The sequence below is a fragment of the Panthera uncia genome, assembly GCF_023721935.1.
Source record: "Panthera uncia isolate 11264 chromosome C1 unlocalized genomic scaffold, Puncia_PCG_1.0 HiC_scaffold_4, whole genome shotgun sequence".
NCBI classification, from domain to species: Eukaryota; Metazoa; Chordata; class Mammalia; order Carnivora; family Felidae; genus Panthera; species Panthera uncia.
This window is the reverse complement of record NW_026057585.1, coordinates 34410925-34436001: the sequence shown is the minus strand read 5'-3', so window position 1 is coordinate 34436001 and position 25077 is coordinate 34410925. Positions and strand designations below refer to the sequence as shown.

Below are 25077 nucleotides of genomic sequence, written 5' to 3'. Positions count from 1 at the left end.
TGACTGAGCACCAGTTTCCTCACTTGTAAAATGAAGACCAGACTGATGATACTTAAGGTCCTTCTACCTTTACCATTCTTATTTGAAGATAAAGTAAAAGAAAACAAAACATTTAAACTAAATTGACTTGAGCCAAGTGGCTATACTCCAAAAAGAGGAGCATGTTCAAAATCTCTATGCCAGATACTGCCCTAGGTCTTTTTCTCCTGTATTTCACTCAATCTAAGATATTTGTTTTTTTCACTTTTAAAATATTTCTAAAATGGAAGAGTCTTTTTTTATTTGTATTAATTTATTTTCAAGTTAGCTGACATACAGCATCATCTTGGTTTCAGGAGTAGGACCCAGTGATTTGTCTCTTACATATGACACCCAGTGCTCATCCCAGCAAGCGCCCTCCTTAATGCCCATCACCCATTTAGCCCATCCCCCCACCTCCTCCCTCCAGCAACCCTCCATTTGTTCTCTGTATTTAACAGTCTCTTCTCTTATGGTTTGTCTCCCTCCCTAAAACAGAGAAGTCTTAAAAAACATTGATGCCATCTTAGATTCAGAGAAATACAACAGCATTTGTTAATTTTATACTGCATGTAAAATTCACCTTATAAAAAGTCTATTTGGTTATTCAAATTTTGTTATTGTAATTCTGGAGTTACACTTTTTCTAAATACACATTCAGAGCTCTCAGAAGGCCGGCTGACCTGATGTCACAGTCATTGCTAATGAGACCACCAAACACCTGATAGTAACACAACCTAAGAACTGAGGGGTTTTTTTCCCTAAAGATGGCAAAAGCCCTAAGAAAAACATCAAACCTCAAAGGAAACAAACTGGTATTAGAGTAGCAGCCTCATCGCTCAAAGAACCTGATTTACAGAGCAGAATACTGCAGTGAATGAAATAACAACCCTCTCAGAGATAAAAGGAAGGCAGATTATATATGTTCTTTAAAAAACAAGGAAAATGATGAAATGGTCATGATGCCTCATGCTGAGAACATGTAGAAAGGACAGGATAAGAAATTCAAAATCTGTGTTACAGAAAATGAAGCACTATTGTATTAGAATGACAGCCATCTAAATGTTGTAAAAACATTTTTAAATGGATTTATAACAGTCCCCCCAGTGACGCTAAACTATAAAGCTACAGGTCTAGAGGCAAGATATGTCCACAGCATGAATTAAGGGAAACCCTTAGCTTGAAATGCACATTCAATCATGCAACTAAATATAGACCCACACAGAAAGTGGGCATACAGGCTGAGCACACCAAAGGATGATTATCTTAATAATAAAGATGATGCAAAACTCATGAATAGGTAATCTAGAACAGCTTCTACTAATTCACCTATACAAACTCACCAATTGCCTCACCAATGGAGTCTAACTCAATTCCTACTTCTATCATGTGCAGGCTTCCTCCAGTGTGTCTGAGAAAAGAAAGTCTAAAATTCGGTATCAAGTATTTTAAGAATATTCTTTACATCTTTTGAATAGATATGTCAAAAGGTTCTCTTTGACAAGTTACATTTAATAAGTCAAAAATACAACTAACTTGCTAAAACAGTCTCTCTTAAAATAAAGTCAAATTAAAAACCAACTTCTCTCCATTTGGTTAAAACTACTTCATATTCTGATAGAAGGAAAATGAACAAGGATACTACTGCCCAGTGGTCAGGTAATAAATCCTGCTGTCTGGCACTGCCTGTCTTGCCTAGCCACTGAGACTGACGTTGGCCACATTTCTTTCATCAATTTTCCAAGAAAAATCAATTGAGGAAAATGGCATATGAATCACTGGAAAATAGTGGTAAGATGCATCTTAATTAAGTCACACATTTTTAAGAGGACAAGGGGCGTTTCAAGGCTGCTGGCCACAGAACCATGCCACTGACACCTTGATGATCTCTGAAAGCAACCTGGGACCTTTGATAGTCCTGGCTTATGGTCTGTTTCCTTCAGAGTCAAGAGCATGGGACAAATTTACTCATGAAGAGTTTCTGAACAGGAAGCCTGTGGAAACAGACTCAGAACCTCTGGTTTGAAGTAGGCACCACACTCAGTGCAGAGCCCAACGCAGGGCTTGAATTCATGACCCTGAGATCAAGACCTGAGCTGAGATCAAGAGTCAGACGCTTAACCGACTAAGCCACCCAGGCATCCCTCAGAACCTCTGTTTTATAGAGGTGTTCTTCTATTATTTTACCAAAGTGTCCTAAATTGGATTGTAGGAAGTATGGTCAAATGAACCGTGCAATACTCTCTTTTTCATAAAACCATTTCACAATTAAAATGCTCCTAGGACCCCTACTCCAGAACTGTTCACTTCTTGAGGAGTCATGACTGATCAATCTTTGTAGCACATAACCCCAGTACATAAAACAGGAAGTGCCTTGGGCACAGTAAGTATACAGCAGAGATTTGTTAAATGAATGACAACCACCCCCCCTCCAGAGTCTTAAGTCAACCACTTTGCATTTACATATAATGTGCTTTTAAATTCTTAACAGAATGGCACAAAATACTTCTACTTGATTAGATACTGACTTTTTGCCAAGCCATCTCCTAAAAGAGAAAATGAGTTGCTAACCACAATTCATCTTTGAAGAACATGAATGTATTTAACATATAATAGCAAGAGCACCAAACATTTTAACATGCATTATTTCATTTATAAATATAGACTCTTATTTTTTTTTCAAAAGCCTAATTGCCTCCTCATGGAGGGAAAACCTTAACAAACAGGAAACACCTGTGCATTTACCTCAACTCCCCCCCCCCCAACAATCTTGAGTTGTACCAAGAAGTTCCATAAATGCTCCCCAGTCCTATGGCAGTAAACTTGCAGTTTCCTGAGGCAGCGCCCTTTGCAGGCATATGTTAAAGCCCCAACTATGTTAGTTAGCTTAGCGAAGCAAAGTTGATCCATTTGAGCTGTCAGCACATGAGGGGATGTTTGTTCTTACCGCAGAAGATGATAAAGGCATATAATGAAATTATCACCACATTACCTACTTCAATGTCGCTGTCAATATTCAGTGTCTCATTAGAAGGAAACATGGTCCCTTTCTTGTAATGCTGCTTACAGACTTTTAAGCCAATTCTATTGTCTTCGTTTTCTCCATAACCAAGGGTCCCCAGGGATATGTTCTTTAGCTGATGATACTATTAAGAATAGTTAAATAAAAATACTTATGAGCTTTTAAGAGTTTCATCAGAAGTTACAACATATGGAATACACTTTTAGCTATTTTAAATTGTGTATATCAAAGCCCTCAATGGAACTCCCCCGTGTAAAATACCACAAGGTGATTTTCTCAGGTTGGGCAGGAAACACCCTGCCTCACGGAACTCAGAACCCAAGTAAACATGCCGACAGAGGCTCCCCCCTCACTGAGAGCCAAAGCTGAGGTGCCCTGACCTCACAGCAGACTACTGTCCCCTGGCTCCAACCCCCATCTTAGAAAACCACACTGGCCTCCAGGCAGTTCCTGGAGCTCACCAGGCACATTCTTGCCTGGGCCTTTGCTGTTCCTTCTGCCTAGAACCCTGTGTTATCTAATTGCTGGTTCACTCCTTCAGATCTTGAGTCAAATATCACCGCTTCAGCCAGGCCTTTCCCTTACTACCCAGTGAAAGTTGCAAACATCCATCAGCAGCACACAGGCTCCACCAGGCACTGCCAGTCTCCTCCTCTGTTTTATTTCACAGCAGTTATCACTTTCTGACATACCACTCAGGACCCAAGCCATCCACACCCCACAGCTCACAGTAATGAACACAACTTACATTATCTTACATGAACTTACAGTAGCTCTCGTCAACAGGACGCTACCATCTGCCTATCTGCACTAACAGGGCTTCATTAACATGTCTATCATTCCAGGAAACTTTTGTCCAGGAACATAACAGCTACAAATAACTCTATTGTTTATTTCAGGAACATCCAAAACAACTCATTTAGACCGATCATCAATTTGAAGATTTAATCTAATTAATTCCAAGACTCTTTGAAACCATGCCCCTCTCCCCACAAACCCTCACCTTGTTGTGTCCACCAATCTGAAACCATGGCATCATGTCTTTAGCCAATTCTAATAGAGCTCTCCCCTCACATTGAAAGACCCACCCTAAATCAGACTTCAAAATCTGTATTTGGACTTTGCCCTCTTCACCCAAGGCACTGATGAGTAGTCAAGGGAGTGTCTCCTGTATTTCCGTCAACAAGCTCAGTTTTACCAACATGTTTTCCAGGTGGTGTTTTCAGGCAGCTAGCATTCAGTGCTACCTATTTCACTTCATTTGTGTGGCTCTCTCCTCCAGAATTAAGTTCTATAAGAACGGGGCTTTTGTTCATTGTATTCATGATGTTTTCTCAGTGTCTAGAACAGTACTCATACATACTAAGCCCCCAAATATTTATTGAAGGAGAAAAAGAAAAAATAAGATTAACGATCTCTCTCCCCTAAATGCTTTCTTCAAGGTCCATCAATCTGGTTTCTCAATACCTGCTTAGATACAACTATATCATATCCTACTCTATATTCATAAGATTCAGCTAGGCTTACTAATGGTAAGACATCAAAACCGAGATCCTAGAATCTTAGATTTGGTATCTCATTCATCAAATCTTCTGAGATTATAAATCTACTCTTGGCTATTTGAACTGGAGTAATCTCCCAAAAGTAGTGGGAATAAAGGGACAAATAAAAAACATAAACCTTTAAGAAAAATGTCATGCAGGCAAAAGGTATTGTGTGGAAATGTAGCCGGAGAAATAGCAATGAACATTTTTTGGCAGACTGCAAAATTTAAATTAGAATAATTTAATGTGTGTGTGTGTGTGTGTGTGTGTGTGTGTGTATATATATATTTTTTTTTTTTGCTAAAACAACAAGGTCAAATGTCAATATATTCTTAAAGCATAAGTCATTCCCAACAAAACTCTTACCTGACTGAGAGCAAAAAAGATGCTTTCGTAGGCCTCCTCTTGGGTATACACACTGCAACTATAGTCATCTTCATCTGTGCCAGAATATCCTTTCAGAAACAAGTGCTTAAAAGCAACAGTGTTCTCTTCTTTGAAAGCAACCACGAGCTGGTTACTTAGACCAAAACGAACAAGCTAGAAAAGGAAATCAAATAGGAAGATGTAATTTTTACCATTTACCAGGGCAGGCAAATGCATTCTTATTATCATCACACACACACACACACACCCCAAACATCAGCAAGAAAAATCTCACTGCTTTGGTGTTTACTAACCACGTTAGCGTCAAAATACAGGTCCCAAAGAAGAACAACCTCGTCAAGCTAGATCAGCAATTCAAAATAGTGTAAAATTAGAGGAAATGACCACTGGGATTGTTTTACCTCCCGGAGGTCAAACCCATTCACTGTCACCAAGCACCCACCTTCTGGGGATAAAACTCCCACTTATTCTCCCTTATGCTGTATCCCAGCCTGAGCGTGGGCACCAAGGGCTCTCTCTCTTTATCAGGAGGGAATGTGTTCTCCCTGCCTTTCTTGGAGTCCAATAAGTGGGGACAATTAGCAGGCAGTAAATGTTTACCAAAAAAAACCCAGGAAATTACACACTCGGCTACACACATCAACAACCTCTCCTTCCCTCTCTCTCATGCACACATGCACGTGCACACACATGCAATGGCAGAAGACAAGTCAAACCTTCATAAGTCCTGTCCCCCACATCCTTCCCCATCTACTCACTTCATCTTCTCATCTGCTTTGAAGACAATACAAGTCCAAAAATTTTGCCCCAAGTCTTCATCCCACCAAATACCCAAAATGACTTGGGACTTGGTTTCTTCAGCAAGTCGACTAGATGACTGTGGCCCTTCTGTTATTTGCTGTCACCCCATGTTTGGATATGACAGACTGCGTGGCTCTGAACAAGACATCAACTCATGAATCTTTCAGGTGAAACAAACGTTAATCTGCATCTGCCAACGTACACGTTGTTTTTTAGTGATTTTAATTTTTTAGCTTTTAAATTTTGCCTGACTTTTTGGAAAGGCTGAATAATTAAAAGTAACAGCTACCATTTTTCAGCAATTATTATAGTCCAGGCACTTTACTAACTGCATTACAAGCACTATCTCAGTTGCTAACACAAGATAAGGTGGTCATCCTCACTTTACAAATGTGGAAACTGAGACTTAGCCACATTAAATTGCCCTAAGGCACCTAACTAGAATGAAAGCCAGGTCTAACTCCAAAGTCACTTGACTATACTATGCAATTTCCCTCCATCGAAGAATTTGTCTTTGGGACTCTTCTTATGGAAAAGAATTTAGGTGCTAGCTTCCCCAGAATTGCAACTACTGTTTGAGAATGTACTTAGATGACACTCATTAGCATCTGAGCCTCACCAGGTCACATTCCTCAAATACTAAGTCAAAGGATTGAGCAATTGTTAAAGCCCAGCCAGTCTAAGGAAAATATCAGAAAAGAAGCCCCATCTCATCCAACCTGTGCTGGCAATCAGGCAATGGAAAACTAAAGGCTTTTCTGAGCACATAACATCTGTCAGTGGTGCCCGTAGGAGATGCCGGAAAAGGTCAGGTTGCTTTTTGAAAGCCGAAAGTAAACCAGGGAACCCATACCCACATGATTGTTTCAAAGTTTTACTAACAACTGATACACAAATGAAAAAAAAACAAAAAAACAAAACTGGTATACACACACATGAATTAAGTTCTTCAATCAAAGTCTGCCGTGTGCTTACTCTGTGCTGAGCTGGGATACAATGTGAGCAAGATCGAGTTGCATAGTGTTGAATAACAGAACAGGTCTTACTATTGAGTGCCAGGGACTGTGCCTAAAAGTTACTTTTTTTTTTTTTTTTTTTTTTACTTAACTATCCAACACCCTATGAGGAGGATATTACACTGGGCTCCACAAGGACAGGATTTTTTTTTTCTTTTCTTTTCTTCACCTCTACTCAGGAACTGGAATAGTACCCATCACAATGTCAGAGTCAAATACTGAATCCGTTGATAAATATAATCCCATTTTGCACACATGAAGTCTGAAGTCAAGGAATTTATCCAGGTTGGAACAGCTAGAAGGTATCAGAATGAGGATACAAATACATCTATTAGGTTTCCACGTTCATCCTGTTGACCACCTGGCCACCCTTCTTCTCAAACGGAGATACTGCCAACTTCACTCTAGAAGCAGCGATATTCAACCCAATCCTCCCACACTCAGACTGAAGCTTAAACATGCATGTGCACACTCATGGCGCGCACACACACACACACACACACACACACACACACACTGTGTGGGGAATGGATAACTTAACCAAGAATGTGGCATACTATTTGCTGCCTTTTTAAGCTACCACCTTATTTAAACTCAAAGCTCATCAACTCAACTTTGGGAATGAGAGAACAGAACCACTCCCATCTGGCATCAGGAACAAGAAATCTCCTCCATTCTATTATTCAGAGAACAAGCTAAGATCCACCTATGTGGCCCAGCATCAGATTAAGGTTGGGATTTTCAAAGCATCTGTTAGTAGAGAAGAGAAACCCTAGGGAGGAGATCATAAGTCCCAGTCCTGCTATGGCAGAACCCTACACTCCCTATGGGGCAAGAGTAAGGAGATGACGCAATTGGTCAAATAGTTGACAGAAAAATAGTTGACAGAAAAATAGCCCCATCAACTAGCCCTTAAGATTTGCTGAAACTATGATATAAGTCAGAAAAATTCTTACACATTAAGTGCAGCCTGGCAAAATTATGAATTTAAGACCTGATTGTGAAATGAGTGTAGGAGAAAATATTCTGTACCAGGTTAAAAAAAAAAAAAAAGATATTGCTCTAATAATGTACAAAGAATATGGGAGGGAAAGCATAGAACGAGCAAAAGAATGTGAACATCTCTCTGAAGGTTATAAATTACTGCAGAACGCAGAATAGGAATGTCTTTAAAAAAAAAGTTTCCTTCTCATCAACCCTGATAAAATGCCACCCATCTCATTAGACCTGAGGATGGAGTATTAAGAGACAGAAAAAGAGGAGGAAGGACAAGTGGGATTTGAAGGAAAGAAAGGTATTTGAGAAATCTGCTCCAATTAGATATCACCCAGGTAGCAAAACTTATTAGAATGATCCTCCAGCGGAGCAAGAGTTGAATCCCTCTCAACTTTGTCAGGGGAGACAGGGTACACTCACAGAATAAGTAAACCATCAATTCCCAGAAACAGTCTCCTAAAAGTGAAAGCAGTGAGATAGACAGCAAGGGGGACTAGTGTGCCAAGGAAAGCCACGTGTTGAGTGGTCAGGCAAGACTGGTGGGGGACTTCCAATGGCACCCGCAAGATGATGGAGAAAAGTCCACTCTGGATTTTGTGGAGCAAACAGGGCGGGGATGAGAATCCCTGGGTGCATCCACCTGGCTGGGATCTGGGCAGGAAACAACAGATGAAAGCCCATTGGAAGGGCAAGTTGAAGGAGACTGTGGAAATCTAAATTTCAAGCTACACAGTCAAGATTTTCTTCTGCAGGAAATGGGTACCACAAAAGTTTCTGAGCAGGAGAGTGACCCAATGAAGGCATTCTAAGAAGAATTCATTTGATATTAGCATTTAACAGACTGGTATGTATGTAGATAATAAAGGGAGGTATAAGACAAAGTCTGGAAGCAGCCTCGTTAACTTGCCTGTATTCCTAGACTGCACAATGAGAACAGGACCCAGGTCTGGAATAAAAACAATCTGAGAATAAGAATGCAGACTACAGAGTCAGACCAAGGGGCTCCAATCCGACTCTACCACTTACCAACGGAATGGTCACAATCAGGTTACTTCCTCTCTTTGGCCCCATTTCCTCATCCACAAGAATCGGGCAGTAACTGACCCCACCTCACAGGGTTGCGGTGAGGATGAAATGAGTTAACACACATAAAGCACTTGTGCCTGGCACATGGTGAAGGCTACACCACATGTTACATCTCAGCAGCAGTAACGTATTGACAGCTGTATTCCCAACAGAATACACAGCACAGGTTGTGCTTCAAACATACTTTAAATGAACAAGAGAAGAGTCTGTGCCAGAGACAGAAGATAGTGAGTGTGGCAAAACATAATTTGACACGGTTTTGAAGGAAGAATCCGGGGGATTTAATAGATACCAGGACGAAGAAGGTAAGTCAAAGATGGTGATATTCTGTGCCTGGATAAGCTAGAGTTCTAGTAACATTAATAGACCAAGAAGCTGAATGGAAAGCTGGTTTGGCCAGAGAAGAAAGTGGGAAACAATTAAAATTAACCAAATGAAACAGGGGACATTATCTCTCCTCCTTCCATGTAATACTAATAATGCACCTACTTTATAGGATGCCAAAAGTAAGACTTCAAGACCAAGAATTAAAATGAAAAATAATTTTAAATGGAGAAAGTCAAGCATACATATTTAACAGTGGCCCTGTATCTCAATTTTGTTGGTTTTTTTTAAGCTTGTTTGTTTTAAAGCAACTTGGTTACCCTAAAACTTGATGCACTGAAAGCATGTTATACAGTGAAATACCCTCTTTATGATCACAGAATAAAGATGCAACTTCAGTTACAGCAGGAACTTCCTCTCATCTCTAAGACTATATGAAGGTATTTTTAGCAAGGTATTTATTTTTGTGTTCCAGAAATAACATCTTTTTAAAAAATATTGTTTAATTTTTAATTTCTATTTATTAGAGCAAGTAGGGAGAGGGACAGCGGGAGACAGAGAATCTCAAGCAAGCTCCATGCTCAGCATGGATCCCACAACCCTGGGGTCATGACCTGAGCGGAAATCAAGAGTCGGACACTCAGTTGACTGAGCCACCCAGGTGCCTCCAGAAATAACATCTTTATAAACATCTTTGCATGGATAACAGAATGATTATTTCATTCTGGAACCAAATACCCCAAATCAGTAGAGTTTCTAAAAGGGTATGCATTTTAAATGTACTTACCTAGAGAGGCACCCCCCTCAAAAAGAAAAAAAAAAAAAAAAAAAAAAAAAACTGGTTCCAAACCACAGTCTCAAAAACTAGATGACAACTTTGATGGCTGTAGTGATGCTGGTGATTAAGTCTCAAGGATATAAGGGCACCTGGGTGGCTCAGTTGGTTAAGCGTCTGCCTCTTGATTTCAGCTCAGGTCATGATCTCACGGTTCGTGAATTTGAGCCCTGCATCAGGCTCTGTGCTGACGGTCCAGAACCTGCTTGGGCTTCTCTCTCTCTTTCTCAAAAATAAATAACTTAAAAAAATATGAAACTCAACAGAAGATCCCAGTGTGTAGCCTTTGTGTGGTCCTGCTAGATGGGGTGGAGGTGGGTAAGCATTTACTTAAAGCACTTAGCTACTGATGGAAGGGAGACAGCGTTCTGATAAATCCCAACACAGAACAGTTAAAAATGCGGATTTCAAAAGTGTATTTGAATGAAGATGAGAAATTCAAAGGACACCATCACCTGGGATTGAGCAGATTTTGCCAGTCTACGTGCTTCACTCAGATACAGAACTCCACCCCCACCCCCACAGACATACAGGTCTACTATTCTATACAGATCTATGATTTATCTGTATTTACCTCATAATCCCTTACTAAAACAAGGTCCTCATCAAAACTGAACTTCAACCTACCCTCTGCCCTCCAGAGTCAACATAATTTTACAGTTTTATGAACTTGAGTGTGGACTTTTCAGAACAAAAGTTAAGGGCGGAACACCTGAAAACTGTTTCACCTTGTGGTAAGGGGAAAAAAAAAATCCCCGAATAAACTGATAATATGAATTACCTGCGTGGTGACCATGGCTATCTTCAAAATCTGCAGTCCCAGCTTCCACGGGATCTGGTGTCGGGCTCGGTATTTTTCACAAGGGTTCATGAAATAAAACTTCAGGTCTTCCCGCAGACATTCCTCTTTCACCTCAGAATCAAGATGAGCCATTGCATTTCTGCCACACAAGACCAATTTTTAAATTAGCAGAACATCTTGTTCATCAGAGAGTTTCTGAATAATGCTTTCCATTTGTGTTCTTTACCCATTCTTACAAGCAAAATTCTCTCTCCAAACAGTAACCTCCTTTTCTCTTTAGAAATCTGAAAATTATTCAGGACCCTCTATCACCTGCCTTTCCACATAGTTTTTCATCTTGTTCAAAATAGCCATTCTCAAAAAATTTGTAAGAACAGGATTTTATTTGCAAGACTCATCAATTCTTACCTCTCAACATATAGCATTCACCTGTCACTGGAATACTAACAAAAACTAGATAGGATAGTTTCATGATACTCCAGGTATGAAACCACAGAAATTTAGCAAAGACTAATGGAATTATATTGCCATGAAAATAGAGAATCTTTGTTCTATAATGCTGTACTCAATGATTATGCCCCTTCTTTTGATTATACAGCAGTGATTACAAGATTCAAAATGTAGATACCTTTAAAAAGTTAAAATAGTATCTGTTTATGCCTAGTCAATTATTTGTGTCACCTTACATTAGTAAAATTTTCTTTTACTAACTATTTTGAGGACAGTGGACTCAGAAATGGGCATGTGACTCAAGCTAGGCCAAAAAGAACCAATGAGTTATGGTCACAAGACTGTGATTATATCTGATGGGAGAAATGCCATCCTTCCAACTAAGTTGTTGTCGAATTGGGGCGTGCAAAACAATCCACTGGCAGTATAGAAAGTATTAGTACTTCTATTTTATTCTTTCCTTTTTTAAATGTGTTTTATACTTTAATCTTTTATTCTACATAAACTCTACACCCAACATGCAGCTCAAACTCACTACCCTGAGATCAAGAGTCGTATGCTCTACTGAGCCAGCCAGGTGCCCCTATTTTATTCTTTACCTTAAAAAAAAAAAAACTGAACTCTACTAATAATTAATACAACATGGAATAACAGTGGTATATAATGGCATATAATTTATAAATAACATGTGCTTAACTTTTACCATTGGATACATAATCAACAAAGTTTGCAGATCATAGACTTAAAGCAAAGGCTGTGAGTCTGGAGTCTGTGAAAGCCACCTTGCCATCATAAAAGAGCAAGTCAGAGAGTGAAGCTAACACAGAACAGACAAAAGATAGACACTAAGCCTAATGGCAATACTTGAGTTCCTTGATCCAGCTGTACCTGAAGCCATTCATCTCAAGACTTTCAATTTGAGCTAATGAATACTCTTTGAGGCTTAAGCTAGTTTAACTTAGACTTCTGTTTCTCACAACAGGAAGTGTCTTGATGGCAAATTTAATGAATAAATTTTACTAAGTTCAGCCAATCACTCAAGGTACTCATCTCTAGGGAAGTTTCTATAATTGGGGGTCATTTGCGGGCATCTTTTCACCTGAAATATCTGAATGACCTATTTTTATACTGACTTCAGATCTACATTATCCACCCCAATTAAGAAGTTTTAAAGAAGACTAAAAAGGAAAGACTATTTTAAGGCTTATATTAAGACTATTTAAGGCTTATACTCAGTTAATAATTTTCTATTTTTAAATTGATTTTTAGACCTTCTATTTCCAGAAATAGTAGGCTAGGTTATTCATAATTCACCTGCTGGGCAGAAGGAAGGGAAAAAAGGAAGGAAGGAAGGAAGGAAGGAAGGAAGGAAGGAAGGAAGGAAGGAAAAGAAGGAGGAAGAATGTAAGAAAGGGGAAAGGAAAAAGAAAGGAAGGGGAGGAAGAGGGACGTTAGAAAGAAAGGGAAAGAAAAAGAAAGAAGAGAGAGAAGTCAGAAGTCAGAAGTCAGATGCAGTCAAAATGCATATTTCTTTTGGGGAGTGCGGGAAGTTAGAGGAAATACCTGTAAAAGACTAAAGAATCAGAAGTAGAACAATATGTCCTAGAGATCTAACACATGATATAGTGAATATAAACAGTAATGCTGTATTATAAACATCAAACTAGCTAACAGACTAGATCTTCAAATTATCCCCACCACAAAAAAGAAATGATAGGGGCGCCTGGGTGGCTCAGTCAGTTAACTGTCCGACTTCGGCTCAGGTCATGATCTCGCAGTTTGTGAGTTCGAGCCCTGCATGGGGCTCTGTGCTGACAGCTCAGAGCCTGGAGCCTGCTTCGGATTCTGTGTCTCCTTCTCTCTCTGCCCCTCCCGCACTTGTGCTCTGTCTCTCTCTGTCTCTCAAAATAAATAAATGTAAAAAAAAAAAATTTTTTTTAAAGAAATGATAATTCTGTGAGGGACAGAGGAGCTAACTATTGCTATGGTGGCCATTATATTACAATATATACATGCAACAAATCAACATGTTGAACACCTGAAATTTGTACAATGATATATGTCAAATATATTTAAATTTTAAAAAACTTGTAATAAAGTTTCTAAACCTGTAAACTTGTAAAAATGGTTCTCAGAACACTTAAAAATTTTTAAGAGCAAGGAACGCCTGGTCTAGTCTTGGGGAGAACCTGGAGAAGTGCGGGCACATGTACCGAGGCTTCAGTCTGCAGCCCTGGGAAAGGGGAGTGAAGGAGCCAGGGTTCAAGGCCCAAAATCCATCCAAGACCTGCTAGGAGATCCTCCTCAGATGTAGACAGGGGTCCCAAAGTGCTAGCACCTTATCAGAAAAATAACTAGCATTAAAACTGCCTGTCCCCAAGCTTAGAGCACTACAGAAAAGGCCAAAGTAGTTTCAAATAAAAGAAAAGGAAATTTAAGAAACGGGCCCATCCTGAGAAATGATGTCCACAACACAGCCCTTTGCGCCTCACACCTGGATGAGCCAGAGAACATCAAACCAAGCTTGCTTGGTTTCAGACTGAAACTGCCCTCCGTCTCCCAGCAAACTCACACAGACTTCTCTGGAGGTTCATCCTAGGACTTGGGCACTCTAACAAATAACTTGGAAAACACATTCATCAGCTGGGAGTAAGACATAACCAAGCACATGAGGAAACCAAGCAATATGGAACAGCCTACTTAGAAACAGGAGCAGAGGGGCGCCTGGGTGGCTCAGTCATTTGGGCGTCCGACTTTGGCTCAGGTCATGATCTCAGGGTCCATGAGTCTAAGCTCCACGTCAGGCTCTGCACTGACAGCTCAGAGCCTGGAGCCTGCTTCGGATTCTGCATCTCCCTCTCCCTCTCCCCTGCTCGTGCTCATTCTGACTCTGTGTCTCAAAAATAAATAAAAATGTTTAAAAAAGAAAGAAAGAAAGAAAGAAAGAAAGAAAGAAAGAAAGAAAGAAAAAGAAACAGGGAGCTGAAACAGAGCCAAGTATATCAGAATCAGACATGGGTTAGAAGACTCATGCTCAGCATATTGAAAGACAAGAATAGGTACAAATACCTCTAAGACCAACTTGGGGAAAAAAAAATACTTTCAGAAATGAAGAATCAATGACCACATGAGTCTCATCTCAAAAGAATGAGGAGACCTTTAAAATGTGTTTGCCTGCATCCATTCTAGTTACCTCGGGACTCGATCTGACCACCTTACCATGCACTGTGCTGGGAGAGCTGGGTACTCGGGACTCAAAGCTGGAAAGGTTCCCCGAACTGCTGATGTTCAGTGTCCAGTAAGAGAGAAAGACTTATGAACACGTATTCCCAGGTTATCCCATAGCTCAGTGAGTGTTGCACCATAGTGTGAAAGCACTGTGGAAATGGGCTAACTCTGGAGGAGGGGGACACAGAGCCAGAGGGAAATCCATCATAACACACAGAGGGGTAAGTGCCACAGGGATGCCTGACAAAGAGCACTGAGGGAGGCATTTCCAAGAAGAAAGTGGTATCCTGACAGCTCATCCTCCACCACGAACCTTCAGACCCCTAGAACACACCAGAAGAAGTTTTCGTGGGCCTGTCCGAGCAGGGCTGAATTTAGAGTTAACCACCATTGCTTTAGCAGAACCATGTTGCTAACGTATTCATCCTGATGATTCACAGTAATTTTTTTTTCATTTAATTAAACGAAAAGGGACATCTGAAAAGTTGTGATAAACCCTCAGGAGAAGGCATGGAAACTCCTCTCCCACATACACCCCTGGCCTCTAGTGTGAGAAACACCATGCTGATGAAAGAAGACGTGGTCTTCTTGAAAACAGTGGTGTGAAACACAGGGCATTAGGTCAAATACTCGCTGAACGCCTTGTGGGCCCAGCTCTGCCAGAGACATTTTCCTGCCTTCCAAGAGCTCAGTTCCATGGAAGGGAAAGAGATGAACACATAAAAGTACCATAAAATGTGTTCCCTGCTGTAAGTGAAATCTCCATTGAGCACCCCGGGAACAGAGAGACCACAGTACCCCAATTGCTTCAAGTGGCTTCAAACAAATCTTTCAGCTGCTGGTTTCTTTGACTACATGGCCATTAAATGTTCAAAAAATGGTAACTGACTTTAACATTATCCTAAGAAACCTTATTAAGAAAATAAGTCACAGGCAAAAAAAAAAAAAAAAAGAGAGAGAGAGATAACAAACATCAGAATCACTTATTGTGTTAAATTATTGACATTACTCCACCCATCCAGAAGTTTTTTACTTACAGAGCAGTTGTAAGACTTCTAGCAATGTGAAGGATAAAGAGAAAAATGAAAACGCTAGCATGAAGAACTTCCCCCTCAGGCATACAGAGCCATCTGGTGAAATAAAGAGTAGTACTAGCCAAATGTAATCAACAGAGGATAGAAAGATAGAAATACAGAAAAAAAAATTAATGTGAATAATAAAGTTACAGGATGAGATGGCTGTTTTTAGTAAGTCCAACTTGGGGCTCCTGGGTGGCTTAGTCAGTTCAATGTCTGACTCTTGATTTTGGCTCAGGTCATGGTCTCACAGTTCGTGAGATCAAGCCCCGGATCCAGTTCTGTGCTGGCGGCATGGAGCCTGCTTGGGATTCTCTCTCTCTCTCTCTCTCTCTCTCTCTCTCTCTCTGTCCCTCCCCAGCTCGCATGGTCTGTTTCTCTTTCTCTCTCAAAATAAATAAATAAACTTAAAAAAAAATAAGTCCAACTTAGGTTTAGAAACAACATCTGAAGTTTGGAAGAAAAGGTGATGATATTTTGGCTTAGAAATTCTAGAATCTCAAGAATAATGTAAATGTACAAGCTTTCTAAACTTTACTTTTCTGAGAGCTTTTTCTTGCACCCCTCTTCCCAATTTGTAGATCTGCCCTAGTTCCCTGTTCGGTGAAGGGTATTAAATACACACTCAGATACAACTGGACATCCTATAACAGAAATATAATGGTGTCAAACAAACAACCAATGCAAAGTGAAAAAGAAGGAAAACTAAAAACACAAAAGAGGCAAGACAATATCACAAGACCAAAACATCCCTGCATTTGCCACTTAATCATGCAACACTCTCCTGTGCTCAGGCTGGGTGCTTGGTACAGGAAGCCTGAAGCTGCGATCACAACTGTCCAAGCAAGAGTTAAGTCAGCAGGAAAAACACTGCAAGCTCTATCACAAATGATGAAAATCTGCAACAGGTTGAGAAAAGGACAGAGAGTGGGACTCATAACTCATAACGCAATTCAGGGGATGAGAAATTGCACCATGAAATCAGTCAAGGAAGAGAAATCAGTGAAGATCGCACTCTGACCCACCAACTGTGGGTTTGTGAAAGTGAAATTGCATGAAATAAATAAGAGTAATCATGACTCATGAATTATTTATGTTTCACTAAACTATAGGAAATGCACGATCTGGATTATTTAAGCTTAATAAGTGGCACTATTAGAGACCAAAATAGCAGAGGAAAAAAGCACCATATTGGTGAGCATAAAGACAAAATCTAGAATAGAATGGAAATTCACCCACATGATGGGCTAGAATGGAAAACTAAAGAGAACTTAGGAGAGAAAGAAGCCTGAGTCTTAGTGCTACGGGTGAGAAGTCAGAGAAGAAGCACATCAAAGCTCCCATCTGTTATTAAGAAAACCTACTCTTCCCTCAGATGCTCAAGACTGTATGATGTCCCCTAATTTTAAGGCTATCATGTGTCCGAGGGCAATTCCAGCTTTAACAAATCAATGACTAAGTAAGTCTATGGAAGCTTGAAGTTTTTTTAAAAAGCAAAATAAAACAAGGTACCAGCAATTCTTAACCTCGCTGGGGTCATAACCCCATGTGAGAACCTGTGAAGGCTCTTGGCCTTTGCCTCAGAAAAATACACAAAGTTCAGTGATGGTACCTTGTTCCCATTACCACGATCGGCTCAGCAAATAAGCTAACCAGCCCAGGCTGCTAGTTTTTCAGTTTGCATGACCCTTACCCTACTCAAAAAGAGGTATGAAAGATTGTTTTCTATTACAGTGGCCTCCAAAGAGGGGTGCGTGCACACAAGGGACTATTCACTGGTATGTGAGAAGAAAGGGTTAGGGCTACTAACTGTATTAACCTAGCAAAGAGAGAAGATTTACAATTTTACACATTTTATTTTTGAGACAGAGAAAGAGAGAGAGAACAAGTCAGGGAGGGGCAGAGAGAGAGAAAGGGGATCAGAGGATCCAAAGCGGGCTCTGTACTGACAGCACAGAGCCCTATATGGGGCTCGAACTCACAAACTGTGAGATCATAACCTGAGCCAAAGTCAGACGCTTAACCGACTGAACCACCCAGGCACCCCTAAATTTATGAGTTTTATCATATGGATTATTATGTATCATACCCAAGCTGCCCTCACTTGGCCAGAATGCCAGATGCCTGTGATTCATGTAGGTATGCAAGGCAACCTGGGGGGGGAAGAAAGCAACATCCCAAAGTAGGGGGTTGATGTTGGTGGCCTCACTGGTTTTCAGCATATTCCTACCACTTAAGGTTTAGGTGAGCCCATTTAAGCATTTTTGGAGTATATTATCCAGTTTAGTCAACCCTCACAAGGTGGGCAAGAGACATAAAGATTCTTACAAAAAAATGAGACTCACTGGAACCAATGAGGGCCTACATTAGCATCAAGAAAATGAAGACACAAATACTCTCCTAATATAAACTTTGTTTTCCATGAGTTCAAAAAAGATGAAAGGGGTGCCTAGGTGGCTTAGTCAGTTAAGCGTCCGACTTCAGCTCAGGTCATGATCTCAGGGATCTCACGGTTCACGAGCCCCGCATCAGGCTCTGTGCTGACAGCCCAGAGCTGAGAGTCTGCTTTGGATTCTGTGTCTCCCTCTCTCTCTGCCCTTCCCCCATTTGCACGCTCTCTCAAAAATAAATAAACATTAAAAAATTTTTTCAAAAACAAATATGATCTGAAAAGAAGTTGGAAAAAAGAAACAGATTTATCAAGAAAACTATTCAAAATATTGGCCAAAGCTACTATTGTTAAATGTATGTGTTATACCCCAAGTTATTAGGTAACGACACTATGAAGTCATAATGATGTAAAGTCACTGCATTTAGCAATTTATTTTAATATCCTACCTCACCCTTTAAAATGTTCGTTTTGGGGCGCCTGGGTGGCGCAGTCGGTTGGGCGTCCGACTTCAGCCAGGTCACGATCTCGCGGTCCGTGAGTTCAAGCCCCGCGTCAGGCTCTGGGCTGATGGCTCGGAGCCTGGAGCCTGTTTCCGATTCTGTGTCTCCCTCTCTTTCTGCCCCTCCCCCGTTCATGCTCTGTCTCTCTCTGTCCCAAAAATAAATAAAAAACGTTGAAAAAAAAATTAAAAAAATAAATAAATAAAAATAAAATGTTCGTTTTACCTGTTTTATAGAATATAAAACAATATACAAACATACATTCAGAGAGGGGGGATGTTCTTTTAACTGATGGGGGAAGTTGTCAAAAATATTTGGGGGGTGCCTGGGTGGCTCCATGGGTTAAGCGTCCGACTTCGGCTCAGGTCATGATCTTACAGTTCGTGAGTTCGAGCCCCGCGTCTGGCTCTGTGCTGACAGCTCAGAGCCTGGAGCCTATTTCAGATTCTGTGTCTCCCTCTCTCTCTGCCCCTCCCCTGCTCATGCTCTCTGTCTCAAAAATAAATAAACATTAAAAAAATATATTTGGGACTACTTCTCCAGTGTTTCAGAGCTCCAACCACACCACCACCATAGATGTGGATGTTCTTGTGTTACCACTGCTGATATTACAAACTCCTTAGCTTGGGAGAAATTGGTGTTTGTTCCCCAAGATCCTGACACACATCCCTGTTGAGGTATCTTGTTTTGATGCAGTGGCACTAGAACAGAATGGTTTTCCTAATTCACAACGATCTCTTACTAGTCACACAGGATGGGACCGCAGAAGCAGGTGAACCACTTCCCAAATTTATCCCTCCTGTACCCTTAGCACAGGGAACAGTAAGTACCACCAGGAACCTACATCTATATAGCTCTGCATTGTCTGGTCCCATCTACCTCCCCAATGTCATCTTTCCCCCGCCAAACTTAATCGTCTACATAATTTTATTTTATTGTTTTAATGTTTATTTATTTTTGAGAAGGAGAGAGTGTGAGCAGGAGAAGGGCAGAGAAAGAGGGAGACGGAATCTGAAGCAGGCTCCAAGCTCTGAGCTGTCAGCACAGAGCCCAACGTGGGGCTCTAGCTCACCAAAGGTGAGATCATGATGCCAAGTTGTTTGCTAGATGCAAAGGTTTGATAGACTCAAGTTAAACATTTTTGCCTGGAATATATCATAGATGACATCGTATACTTCATACGACATCCCATCCAGAGATACAATATCAGATTGATGCACAGGGTGGGCTTTTTAAAGTATAAACTGTATCATGTCAATATTGCCTAAATCCCACTTATGGCTTCCTTTGCATTTATTCTATAATACGAAGTCGGACGCTTAACCGACTGAGCCACCCAGGCACCCCTCATCTACATAATTTTAAAGGAACTATGTAACAAACCCACCCCTGATTTCTGCTCCTTAGAGGCAAATTCTTTTATCTGTTTCTTTTCAGTTATTTACTTTAATATTTCTAAATAATGCTGCCCCACTATTTATTTCTCTTTTAGATATTATCAATCTACATCCTCCCATGGAAAAGATGATTTTAGCTCTTATATCTGCCCCCCACCCACCAGCAAGCATACACCTGTCCCCTCCCTGCTCATCATCTCAATAAAATTTTAATAAAACTTTTGTATACTCAGAATTTATGAAGTGAATATGCAAATGTGTTTCACAGTTGAGCCACTAGTACACTGTGATTTTATATTCCTCCTTGTAAGAAAAAGCTTTTGGAGTTAATTGCCCCTTTTCCCCATTTTCTCAGTTTTCAACAGACCAGCTGGGATTCCATCACCAAGCTCTGGCTGAATCTGCCAGCTGCCTTCAAGACAATCAAACAAGTTGGGCAACTCGTCAAATTCTTTCTTCTCCCAGTTCTTTCTTCTCATCGTTCCTGGAGCCTCATCCTCCTGCTTCAACCTACACTGGTTGCTTCCTAATTCCTATTCAGGGCCATCAACTTGGAAATTCCCCTCACCTCTTTCCCAAATTGGAATCCACATTTCCTGGAATTCCTTTGCTCCCTCATTTTTATGGAGAGTATCCATCAGTCCCATCCTGTGAAAGGAAGCCCGGAAGGTAAATTTTGAGACCTCCCTTAACAGACACTGCTAATTGCCTACCTGGTATCCAGTCTTCCCTTTTTCCTGAGTTTGTTGAGGGTAGGGAATGTATTAAGACCCAAGAATAGACTACTTCAATATTAGAGCTAGAGAAGAACTTAGGGCCACTGTTTGCAAACTCAGCTACACACTGAGTCACCTGGGGCACCTGAAGAACACTGAAGCCCAGCCTCCATCCACAGAGATTCTGGCCTAATTGGCGTGGGTGCGGCCCAGGCACTGGGGCTTTTAAAAAGCTCCCCAGGTTATTCAAATGTGCACCCAGTTTGAAATCCTCTACCTTGCAGGTGATCTGTTCCCATCTCCTTATTTTATGAATGAGGCGATTAAGGTAACCTCAGGTTGCAACCTGCCCCCAAAAGAATCCAATTTACTGACCCCCCTATCCAGTGTTCCTCCTTTATCCCTGAATTAAATATTTCTTAAGGAGTAATCGCCTGGGTGGCTCAGTCGGTTGAGCATCTGACTTCAGCTCAGGTCATGATCTCATGGTTCATGGGTTCGAGCCCCACATCTGGCTCTGTGCTGGCAGTGAGGAGCCCGCTTCGGATCCTGTCTCCCTCTCTCTCTCTGCCCCTCCCTCCCCACAACAAATAAATGAAACATTTTTAAATAAAGGGAGTAATGGCCTGGAAGATAGTCAGGAATGAAGGGGAAAAAAATGTCATGTTCAAATAAACTAGTATTTCAAATACAACTTCTCTTATTTAGAAATGTGTGACTGGGGCGCCTGGGTGGCTCAGTCCGTTAAAGCGTCCGACTTCAGCTCAGGTCACGATCTCGCGGTCCGTGAGTTCGAGCCCCGCGTCGGGCTCTGGGCTGATGGCTCGGAGCCTGGAGCCTGTTTCCGATGATTCTGTGTCTCCCTCTCTCTCTGCCCCTCCCCCATTCATGCTCTCTCTCTGTCTCAAAAATAAATAAATAAATGTTAAAAAAAATTAAAAAAAAAAAAGAAATGTGTGATAATTTGGCTGACAACAGAATCCTAGTCCATAAATTCGGGAGACTTCTAAATGGTCATGTTATTAAAATGAGAAGGAAAAAACAAGTAAAGCTATCTGATGGGATGAATCCAACATTTCTTTTCCTCAGGGTCTTCAGACTCTTTAGAGCAAACCCTTAGTTTCCATTTGTTATTCCCCAGTGAACCCTCTCCGGCTGCAGGTGCCAATGGTCACTTCTCAGGCTGCAGCTTAGTGGCTGGGCCACCTTTGATTCCGCTGACCAGTACAACCCCGGGGCAACCTCTTCCCTCTGCTTCTAGGACATCCCACTCCCCTGGTTCTTCTGCCTACCTCACTGGTCATTTCTCAGCCTCCTTTGCTGGCTCCTCTTCCATCAGACTTCGGGTGCCAGAGAGCCTCAGGACACAGTCCAGGGCGTTTCTATCCTCTGTCCTCCTTTCTCGAGACCCAGTCCTGTGGCTTTAAATATTACCCACATGATGTGGACTTTCACATCTGCAACTCCAGCAAATCTCTCTCTTGAACAGACTCCCTTATCCAACCTCTTCCTTGAAACTCCACCCACACATCTAATAGATTTCTCACACCAACCCCCACCCCCTTCTCCACCCATCTGCTCAGCACAGTGATTACACACATTTATCCAGATGTTTCAGCTGTAACCACTCCCCCTATCAGTGATTTTCCACCTCGGCTGCACACTAGAAGCATTTGGGGACAATTATTTATTTATTTAAAAATTTTTAATGTTTGTTTATTACTGAGAGAAAGAGACAGAGCATGAACAGGGGAGGGGCAGAAAAAGAGAGGGAGACAGAATCCGAGGCAGGGTCCAGGCTCCGAGTTGTCAGCACAATGCCTGACACGGGGCTCGAACCCATAAACGGTGAGATCATGACCTGAGCCAAAGTCCAACGCTTAACTGACTGAGCCGCCCAGGCACCCCCATTTGGGGACTTTTAAAAGGTTTCAGCGCCTTGCTTCCAGCCCCTAGATATTCGGATCTAACTGGTGCCCAGTTATGAGCTAAGTATCAAGATTTGTGATAAGCTTTCCAGGTAATTCTAATGTGTAGTAAAGTATAGGAACTTTGCTCCAGAGCCATAATTTGACTTCTCCTTTTCCTCAATCCACACATCCAATTGATCAAGTCTTCCTTCAAAGCATATCATGGGTTGGTCCACCTCCCTCTATCCACTGCAGCCTTAGAGGTAATGGGTTTTTTTAATTTATTTTTATTTTTTATTTTTATTTAATTTTTGTATTTTAGAGAAAGAGAATGAGGGGAGGGGCAAAGGGAGAAAGAGAATCTGAAGAGGGGAGGGGCAAAGGGAGAAAGAGACTCTCAAGCAGGCTCCATGCTCAGCACAGAGCCGGATGTGGGGCTCCATCCCGTGACTCTGGGATCATGACCTGAGCTGAAATCAAGAGTTCCATGCTCAGCTGACTGAGCCACCCAGGCACCCCTGGGGGGTAACGTTAAAAGCACAAGTCAGATATCACTGCCCTGCTTAAAACTCCATAGTGGCTTCCCCCTGCTTTCAAACTAAAATCCAACCCTCCCATTATTGCCTAAAAGTCTCCTGCCCCCTCCTTCCCATACCCACTCTCCCCCACATCCTCTTTCCTGGCTCTGAAACAGTCCCTGATCTGGCCATTTGCATCTGCTGTTTCACCTGTCTTACTGCTATGCCCCCAACTCTCTGTACGTCTGGCTCCTTCTCATCCTTCCCTACTGCCTGTCTCAGCACTTAATTTCCTTTATGATTGAGATCATATTCTTTGTTGGTCTTCTCTACAAGAGAACTTCTTGAAGGCCAGGTCTTGGTCATCGCTACATCCCCCAGCATACGGCAGAGCACCTAACACATAACAGGTGTTTGATGACTAATTTTTAGGAAAAAGAAATGGGTCAATGAATGAGACAACAACCTTGACTATATGAACGTTGTGTTGGCCAGTACCTGTTAAGATGAAATAATAATAATGACAACAGCAACAAACATAATAAAAACAATATAACAACGATATAGAGTCTAAAACACTGATAGGAAATTTTGAATTAAAATTATACTGAAAAGGCTTGCTCGGCCAAGACACGTGAGAGTGTTTTAGGTAATTTGGTTGCCTGGTTTGCTGAGAGAAACCCTATTTTGTTTCAATTAATATTCCTGAAGTCTTTCCAAAGAATCAACTTTTCAGTGAATTGTTATCATGAAAACTTGGAATCTACTGGGGAGAGAGAAAATGAGAATCCTCCTGGATTCCAAGTGCAAAAGTAAAACTTAGACACATTTAAAAAATAAAATCGGTCGAAGCCTAAGAGAGAATTTTTTAAAATATGATTTGACATACTTTTCTAAGGATGACACAAGCCAATGTCAGAAGCCAATGAAAAAGACTGACAGATCTTCACACAAACATTTAAGATTTTGAAACGTTAAAAGAGAGAACAGGGGGAAAGTCTGCAATCTATTGAAACAGCCAGAAGTTTATGACCTATTACCTGTAGACAGCTCCAAGTTATGAGAAGAAAAAAAGACAACCTAGTGTAATAACAGGCCAAGGATCTGAACAGGACAGTGAAAATTGAACAGCAACGAAAATGTACTAACAGCCAGACTGGTGAAAATCTATCTTAAGTTTCATTTACCAAAACTGAGAACAAGCCTGTATTGATGGAAATGTACATTTTTGAAGGGCACTCAGGCTCGGTATCCAGAAGAGTATCTGTGATCTAGGAATCAAACCTCTGTGGATTTGCACAACAAATGCTTAAAACTGAGTGAACTTCAAAATGTGTTTTCAAAGGGGGTATGAGTTTTTTAGAACAAGTGCCAGTCAAAAAGATGACTACAAAAATGTTCATTGTAACCCTACTGGCAACATTGTATTGACCTAAAGATGTCTATGCATATTGTTAATTCTTTTAAGTTACGAAATAAATATATTGAGACTCCATTTTTCAAGTCTAGAAGTGCATAAACCAGAAAGGAAAAAAAAAAATCTTGGCACTCTTTTGCAGTAGTGTCACATATAATCTCAAATTTCTTCTTTAAGTCCTCCATATTTTCTTGATTTTTGGTGATTAACATATGGATTCTTGAGTTGTCATGAGTTAAAACAAGTTATGTAAAAAAGGAATCTAATAACACATGCCAGGTAATCCAGTATTTCTCTGCCTGATGTTTGTGTACGAGATAGAAAGTGGGGAAGTCAGGCAGAGACTAAATTTCACTGTGTTTACAGCAACGACCATGCTGGCCCAGGGAGTGAATGTCACAGAGCAACCTGGCAGATGGAAGGCTTCAGAAAAATCCCAACAATATACATCATATATATTTTTTTCTTCGACTCCAATTCCTATAATGAACTGATTTTCTCATGATTTGTGCTGAGAGAGAGAGAGAGAGGGAGGCAGAGGAATGGATCCAGATAGCTGATGCTGTGGGACTTCCAATAAAAGGAAGTCAAGGAGGAAAGGAGGAAAGGAGGAAAGGAGGAAAGGAGGAAAGGAGGAAAGGA

General features: G+C 41.0%; 1 protein-coding gene across 2 annotated transcripts in view; it reads right to left on the bottom strand.

The window, feature by feature from the left end:
• Positions 1-25077, bottom strand: part of MCOLN2 (mucolipin TRP cation channel 2) — a 57074-nt gene that overhangs the window by 27454 nt on the left and 4543 nt on the right. For both annotated transcript variants that reach the window (XM_049618473.1, XM_049618474.1), the window contains exons 2-4: positions 10811-10970; positions 4951-5124; positions 3011-3164 (exon numbers count right to left, since the gene is read on the bottom strand). In XM_049618473.1, coding sequence (XP_049474430.1) covers positions 3011-3164; positions 4951-5124; positions 10811-10970 — 488 coding nt within the window. The remainder of the gene's footprint in view (positions 1-3010; positions 3165-4950; positions 5125-10810; positions 10971-25077) is intronic.